Raw genomic sequence first — 8,962 nt, forward strand, 5'->3', positions numbered from 1 at the left:
CCTTATTTCTTGTTGGCTTTGATGAAAATAGAGATATCCACAGTAGGGGATCATGTAAATGAATGCCACTGTGGTATCCTTTGAAGAAAATGGACTGTTTCTGATGGTTTTAAAAGGCTAGGTGGTGCTAGGTGATTAAGTTGGGTACCAAGACTTGTCTCATCTGGTTAGCTGGGATATCCTATGTGTTGTTGCTTGTTTAGGCATATCTATCACTTACTGGATTTACTGGTTCTTGATTGGTCTCTCTTTTGCCAGCATCACTTGGTCTATATACCAAGTGATGAATAATCCCTTTGGAGCATCTGCTCCATGCATGCTATGTGTGTTTGAGCATCTTGACTTATGTCACCATGGTTGCTCGGTTTGTTGGTGTTTTTGTACTTGTCGATGATTAGATGGTTGGTCGATCACTCGTACACTCGGGGTGGAGCAAGTGAGGCTTGGTGTGATGGCACAAATATCAATATCTTGTGCATCCTACCTGGCCTCACTTACTCCATCCCCGGATGTTAATATTTGTTTCGACCAACAAAGTATGAGGCATTCCATTTAGTTCATACTAGCTACTTCTTAATTGCATTGGCTCTTTCTTCCATTTTAGTGCTGATGATTAGAATGTTTGGTCACCTATACGCTGCAATATACTTTGTAGACGGGTCCCCCTTTCCCCGGCCGCCGTTCCGTGAACGGGTCCTTGACGAGACAACAGCGCCGATCTGCCTCTCCGGCGCAGAACCACGCCAGTCCAAGCCGCCTCCCTTGTGGCCACAAGGGAGGCGGCTGGGACTGCCGTGGTTCTGCGCCGGAGAGGCAGATCGGCGTTGTTGTGTCGTCAAGGACCCGTTCACGGAACGGCGGCCGGGCAAAGGGGGCCCTTCTGCAAAGTATACTGCGGTGTATACTGCAACTATGGTTTCTGACCATAGTATTTGTGTTGACCAACAATGTATGAGGCACTTATTCCATTTTGTCATTCCATTTGCTTTGGTATTTTCAAAATGCCGATGATTAAAATTTTTGGTCACCGTACACTTGGGGTGGCGTAAGTGAGCTCGGTAAGATAGCACAAATATCAATCTCTTGTGCATCGGACTTGGTCTCACTTACGCCATCCCTGAATGTTAATATTTGTGTTGACCAACAATGTATGAGGCACTTATTCCATTTTGTCATTCCATTTGCTTTGGTATTTTCAAAATGTCGATGATTAAAATGTTTGGTCACCGTACACTTGGGGGTGGCGTAAGTGAGCCTGGTAAGATAGCACAAATATCAATCTCTTGTGCATCGGACTTGGTCTCACTTACGCCATCCCTGAATGTTAATATTTGTGTTGACCAACAATGTATGAGGCACTTATTCCATTTTGTCATTTCATTTGCTTTGGTATTTTCAAAATGACGATGATTAAAATGTTTGGTCACCGTACACTTGGGGGTGGCGTAAGTGAGCCTGGTAAGATAGCACAAATATCAATCTCTTGTGCATCGGACTTGGTCTCACTTACACCATCCCTGAATGTTAATATTTGTGTTGACCAACAATGTATGAGGCATTTATTCCATTTCTCTTGTGCATCGGACTTGTTGGTCTCACTTTCTTCCATTTTAATCATAGTAGGAACTGGATGAAGACCCCAATGCAAGCGAGCCTGGTGGGTAGAGAGGAGGGAGCAAAGGAGGAACCAGATGAAGACTACTTTGTATCTCGAAATTGTGAAATTTGTATGAATTAAGAGTTGTATGCAAAACATTTGACACTTGCCACTATATATGTAACTCGATCGGGCTATAAGTACTGTGATGATGATGTATAATGTTGCTATGTTATATGTGTCAATATTATATCTGTCTATCTGTCTATATTATACATGTATAATGTGTACAAAACCTGTATAAAACATGTATAATACACCAGAGAGCACAAAATCGAGTATACCTGTACATTGTTCTGTGGCGCACCAAAATAGAATTTAGTGGCGCACCTTTTTCTGTGGCGCAGCACGTCCATATGCGTCACAGAACAACTTAATTCTATGGTAGGTGCGCCACAGAAATCCTATTTTTGTGGCGCACCGCCCGTGCGCCACAGAATTGATTTTTGATGTGCCACTGATGAGCCTTTTCCTACTAGTGTTGGCACCAGAATATCCGAAGAAGCCCATCAACATTTTGGATTCAGAAAGCCTAGACGTGGCGACAGCTTGAAGCCAACCCAAGTGGAAATACGTGCAAGCTAGACTACCACACAACCTCTCCACTTTCCCCACGCCCCGTCTCCCAGACCCCCATTGAGACTCACCGTCGCTGCTCGCCACCACCGCGCCCGCCGCCGCCGCCGCTCGCCACGACTACCCGTGCCGACTAACGCTTGCTGCAGCTAGACACTCTGGCCGCTCGCCACTGTTGCCTGCCGTCAACTCCTCGTCGACACCTCCCCGTCGTCCTCTTCTCGTCGATGCCTCCTTGTCGTCCTTGATGCTGGACGGAACGCCTCTGCCTTCCATCCACACCGCCCCAACGGCAAGTGACACCTCCACCGCGTCGATTGAAGGACTGCAGCTCCAACACTAGTTCTTGATGTTCATTTCTTTGGTCAGTGTGTAATTTTGGGTTATTCAGGAATTCCTGATCCTTACCCGAATTGTCGAGTACCCGAATTATCGGGAATCGAATATTGTGATGCATTTTCGGGTGTCATTTTATGGAACCCGGAATATGTTTTTCCCAAATTTCCTGTCTCAAAATTTCGGGATTTCCCGAACGCCCAGAGTGAGATTGAAATTTCATGACTAGGTGAATCTTATGGCAAGCTGGGTTCTTTTTATTGTACCAAAGGAATTTTTTATGAGGTATGACCTAATATTTTTTCCTATAGGATTTGCACTATAAGATTCATATAGGATTAGTTTCTATGAGATATATTCATATGAATCAAACAACTAGTGAAGAAAAAAATTCTATAGGATCTAAATCCTACACAATTTTTATACAAGTCCTACAGATCAAAGGAGCACATGGCTAGGGTATGGATAAAGTAGAGTAATACTATACCCATACCTTATATATAGTAGGTACACATTTTGATCCATATCCATATAGTAGGTAGTTTAACTATATCCATACATGTATAGCTAGTGTGTATAAATTTCGATCCATATCCATATCAGGCTATCAGTGGATATAAATTTTACCTAAACATATACGCGATGGTACCGGTATCCATGGAGTACCTAACATGTAGAATAAATGGTGCACACGTTATTTGCAATTTACATTCATCGATATCACATTTTACAGAAAAAATGAACTTCCTCAACTCAATAACAAGCAACTGACTATATAACAATTCTCAAAATTTAAAAATCACAATTTCATACTCATAACTCAACAAAAGTTAACGAGCCACATAAAAAATTGACAGTTGATATAAATTTAAGGTAGCTTAACATTCTCACACCACACTTCACAAAATAACATCTGACAATTAACAAATAACAAACATCTTTTGACCGCTATCAACCCTTGTACTACTGGGCTGCTATGCTACATACAACCACATGTCAACATAAACGGGTAGGCTATGAGTAAACCCATGGGTACAGTGGCATATCTATTAACTTAACTGGTAGAGTGTGGATACTACACATGTGTATAAAAATGTGCTTATATATATCCTTTCCATACATGTAAGGTACCCACAGGTACCTTTACCCATGAGTAAAATTACCATCCTTATTTAAACTATGTTATCTAGTCTAGAATAATAAGAGACGAGAATGGCATTTCAAGGAAGCCAAATCTTCCAAATGAAACTGTGCATTCTCATCTTCGTGCCACCCACTCACCCGAAAATTATGCCCCCCGGCTGAGTATTGGCAACTGGCAAAAACTTCCAACAAATGGCCCAACGCATGCCCCAATGTCGAGGTGCATATGAGTAGTGTATTTTTAATCCACAAAAATTTCAGAAGATGTGCACAGCAGAAATCGTATTTTGAGTATCAATCTTTAAAACCCTCAGGTTGTCATCTAATTGTCGGTTCAATAAAATAGGTTTTTCCATCACCTAGGTCCAAAAGTTTAGGCTTCAGGGTGTGCGACAACGTGCAATTAACTTAATTCTTAGTAAGTGACTTTATTGAATTGCACACACCATAAAGTAATGTAATGGTATGTGGTAAAAAAAATGTAACATAAGTCTTAGGTAATTTTCTTAGTTGCACATATTGCAACTCATAACTTGAACAGATCACGAAGGAATTGGACGATTCGGCACATTCCCCTAATGACAACCCCATGTGAAATTATCAGAAAATTCTAAGCTACAACTCATATTGCGAATCATGTATAGGTCGCAATAAGCAGTTTAGAAGTCTAACTGAAAATTAAGCAAATTGAAATAAACAGATAAGGTTGTGCTTCCATAGACCTCCAAAGGTGAAACATTTTTCCTAATTAAAAACACAAGAACGACTGAGATTAAATAATAACCATTCATGATTAGGGATATAATGAATGAGATTAAACGATACCCACGATGTCTCGTGGGAAGTTTGCACTGTTTTGAGACCTGGGTCTATAGAAACACAAGCCAAGTGATAATTAGCAAAACTACTTAAGTAGTTGGGCCCAAATTAAACGTAGTAATCAGCTGGTGCAAGATTGGACGACGGGACAGATGCGTGCGCTTTGGCCATGACACTGACAGGCAGTGATCAACGGGACAGATGCGTGCGCTTTGGCCATGACACTGACAGGCAGCGATCACTGCCTGTATTTTCTTCCGAACATGCTGATATTCCTTGTCCCACTCGGACGCACGGCCGGGCTGCCCGTTTCTAGAAGCGAATACAACTTCCTATCCACTCCAGGGGCACGTACAACGTGGACTTTCTCAGCACAAACCTTGCGCAGCCTCCCACGACTTGCCCTTCAAGCGATCACCTTGCACCTTGCACTCCAAGTAGTTAGCTCGTTGACACTGACAGCAGCAGCGCGTGACGAACTGGCCTGCGTCATCGCATAAGCATTCGCTATTTCCACTCTGCTTCCAATGTCTCCCCTATAAAAAGCTGCATCACAAAGCTCCGTCTGTCGGCCGCATCAACGGATCACCAGATCAACCAACCAACCGAACACGTCCTCTCGAGGGAAGAAATGGGTTCGTGCGTCTCGCGCTCGCCGGCGTCGGCGCCGTCCGCAGGATCATCAGTGCGGAGAGTGCCCACCGTGAAGGTTGTGGACATGGACGGCTCCATGGCGCAGTACGCGGCGCCCATCACGGCGCGGGAGGCCCTGGGCGACGACGAGCGCCGCCGTGGCGCGCCGGTCTTCCTATGCAGCTCCGACGAGCTCCGCCTCGACGCGCCCCCGCGCGCGCTAGCGGACGAGGAGGCGCTGCAGCCTGGGTGGCTCTACCTCGTGCTCCCCATGTCCATGCTTCGCCTCGCGCTCACCGGGAACGACATGGCCGCCCTCGCCGTCAGGGCCAGCTCCGCGCTCGCCGTCGTCAGCGGTGCCGCGTCCCCTCCGAGGAGCAAGAGCATGGCTGGCACCAAGGTCAAGCAACGGAAAACGGCTCGAGTGGCACCCGTCGTCGCCTCCGACGAGCACGCCGAACTAGCAGATGGTGAATGGAGCCAGCACGCCTATGGCAAACATGGAGCCGCGCGCAAGACGGTGCGCGGCGGCGGCGATGAGACGGCAGGGAAAAGGAGGAAGAGAGCGGGTTACAGAAGTAGCGGCGCTCGTCATCGTCATGGTGCGGCAGACGTGCCGAGGTTAAGTGCCATTCTAGAAGATGACGACTTTTGAGCAGCCCCGGTCGATCCAAGTCGATTTTAACGACTCGATCATTGCGACCATTCTAGAAGACGGGTACTTCAGATAATAGTAAGAGTAGTTGTTTCAGTCGACCGTTGGATCCCCATTCAGAGGAGCATCTAAAGGTATAATTGCCGCAAGCTCATGGAGCCTTCCCAGGCCATCCACGACAGGCCACCAGTCGCGCGAGGAAAGGGCACTCGTCCCGCTCCGCCTCACTGATTGGGCCACGTGCCGTGTTGTGATTGGATCCGTAAAAGGAAGAGAGAAATATCAGGAGAAGAGAGGAAAAGGCAGCCACGACCAGCCAAACCCTATCCAGTCTCGCCTCTGGCCTTCTCCTCTCCCCTCGTGCCCTCCAATCGCCGCCGCCACACTTCTCTCCTCGTCCACGCCGGCGCTCTCCTCTTCTCGTCCCCGCTGCCGCGCGTCTCTCCTTCTCCATGGCATGGGTGGCATAGGGGCGTCGCCCGGCGGACCAGCGCGCGGCCGGGCTCGAGCGGATGGCCGGGGCGGAGGGAGATGAGGTGCGGCGCGGGAGGAGGTTGCGCGGACAGGGCGCTCAAGGAGGATCCGGCGACGGGCACGCAGGAGGCAGCCAGGGCGGAGGGCGATAGGTCGCGGGGGGACGTGGAGGCCGAGCTCGGCATTGCGCAGCCGGTGGCGGAGAGACGGCCTAGAGTACCTCGGCGGCGGTGGTGGAGGAGCTCCCTCCGCCTTTCACCGTTGCCAAGGACGATGACCACCATCGTAGGAAAATACCCTCCTTCACCTCTTATTTGAAGGGACCTGCAGGTTTGCCCTCCTCTCACTTTCCCCTGCCTCCTCTTCTCTCTCTCTCACGGGATCCCCATCTTGATGCAGCAGCTTAGGAAGTAGGACTACTGAGGTGGTTTTCTTGGTAATAATGTGTTGCCTTTTATTTAGGTTCTAATGATGAATTTTTCTTAGATATTACCTAGATTGTTGTGTTTAATTGGTTGCTTTTCCTATGGAAATCGACAGGGACTTGAGGACTGGGCTGGTGAGCAAGAACAAGCCCAAGAGCAACCTGGTTCAAATTTGGTATTTTTCTAGGTATGCTAGAACATAAAGAAATCCATATAAATTACTGTTGGATCAGATATGTGGACTAATGCATGGAATACATGATATGGTATTGCTTTAGTTGCTGTCATATATGTTCTTTGTACCTTTTTTGCAAGATTTTGATGTTTGGAGATGGATTTCTTGATATGCAGGTTATAATAGAATTTATGAACGTGTTAGAGTGTTGCATCATACTTCGGGTAAGTGATTTGGTGTTCTTTGGATCATATGATCACCAAAGTTGGTGGAATATGCCCCTTGATCAAGTGCAAAGATTGCTAATTTGATTGGTCTTGCTTGTGGGTTCTTAAGTAATATGAATGTGTGTTTACGAAAAGATTTGGCTGGTCTAGATATGTGTTTCGAGAACAGATTTGTGCTTAAGAAGATGCAATGGGTTCTGGAGGTCTATATTCATGTTATTATCCATGGCCTCGGGAAAAACGTCTTGCACTATCTAGAGATAGTTGGTACACTATTAGATATGCAAAGCATCTCATATTGTCTATAGTCTCGAGATGTTCTTTTCGTGATGTCCACAAATATTTACTTCTCTTAAAATCATAATTGCCCAATAGTATATGCACTTCCCGAGTAATTAGATATTTTACTCTTAAAATGCAATGCGAGATTTCCATTAAAGGATCATGATGATGGATTTTTTGGTACTTGGCATGGGTATACTCTATTTAACCTTAAAGGTCCGATTCAAGTAAAGGTTCATGGTTTTATTCACCAATATACATAAAATGTTCTTCTAATCTGCTATATATCATTTTAATAATTCTGTTGTTTTGCATCAGGTATTTCATTATATGGAAGGCACCGGTTTTATTGATGAGATCTGAGTTCTTCTTTTGAGTGGAATGTTTCTCTCACTCACCGGTTGATGGATCTTCATCGGAGTTGAAAAGCAGCTCGTTCATGCTTAAATTGCCTCTCTTCGCGTCTAGATAAATAAGGGGGTTTATCTTTTGATACAAAACTGATAAACTGTGTGTGCTTCTCATTACTCCAAATTGGGAATCATGGGTGTAATCAGAGATTAAATAATTTTCAGGTACATGCTCACATTGATTGTTTGCTTATATCTAAGCATACAAGGCTTCTGGTTATGCATTCCGTAATTAACATTTTCTCTGGAGTTGTCTGACATTGTTCTACCATGTAAGGTTACTGGATTACTTATCACCATTTTCTTATCCATGTTGATATGATAGTGTTGTGGCCCCTCACGGAGCCCTGGCTACGCATCCACGATAGCCTTCACCCGGAATGATTGGAGTGCCTCAAATATTTTTGAAACTGAATGTCTTTCTACTATGCAATTCATATCAGGTTAGGACAGTTTTTTGTGTGAGTAATTCTCATATGCAGTCTGGTGACAAAATGAAATACATATGGATCAGTTACAGAGATTAGGTACCACTGTCACCTCTTCTTACTTCTGTGTAGGTCATTCTACATTGTAATATGATTCACTTTCACGCTGCCACCCTTCAAATATGGTTGTTTACATTGCCAACAGATATTTAAAGGTTCGTTTATGCGGTACTCACTATGTATTTTTGTCTCTATTCTTGAAGGAGTTTCCTCCGCATAAGCCTAGGTGGGATCAAAGTTGATTACCATTTGTAGATGTAGAGTACTATTATGCATTTTGTATGTAGCTGAAAAGTAAGGTTTGGGAGGTTCACTTGGGTTTTCAAGCCTGAAAATTTTGTCCAGGGAAGGAATTTGACATTTGACATGTTATTATTTAGTCTAGAGCTGCTGATCTATGGTATTTTCCTACACATGTATCATCAATGTTTTACTGCTGGACTAAGACACTAATATGGTGTTCGTAAGCTGTCACCGATAGTACTGTTTCTATACAGTCTGGTTGTAAGTTAGAATTTCTTTGTACCGTCCTCTCCTTATTCCACTGTTCATAAATTTAATAATTTACAGAACTATTGTGTGTTTGTCAATCTGTTCGTCCTATTATTAATATCTTCAATTCAAATTTAGTTCAGGTTTGTCAACAGTGAGTGCTACTTCCG

At 44.7% G+C, this 8,962-nt stretch overlaps 1 protein-coding gene across 1 annotated transcript; it reads left to right on the plus strand.

Annotated features, from left to right (window-relative positions):
• Positions 1-5,115: 5,115 nt before the first annotated feature.
• LOC124657235 lies at positions 5,116-5,819 on the plus strand. The gene has a single exon (XM_047195818.1). The coding sequence runs from the start codon at positions 5,163-5,165 to the stop codon at positions 5,817-5,819; it is 657 nt and encodes a 218-aa protein (XP_047051774.1). The 5' UTR covers positions 5,116-5,162.
• The last annotated feature ends 3,143 nt before the right edge of the window (positions 5,820-8,962 follow it).

This window comes from Lolium rigidum, chromosome 5 (genome assembly GCF_022539505.1).
Source record: "Lolium rigidum isolate FL_2022 chromosome 5, APGP_CSIRO_Lrig_0.1, whole genome shotgun sequence".
Lineage (NCBI taxonomy): Eukaryota > Viridiplantae > Streptophyta > Magnoliopsida > Poales > Poaceae > Lolium > Lolium rigidum.

Coding starts and splice junctions, on each gene's coding strand:
- LOC124657235 (XM_047195818.1), top strand. CDS start 5,163: ATGGGTTCGTGCGTCTCGCGCTCGCCGGCGTCGGCGCCGTCCGCAGGA.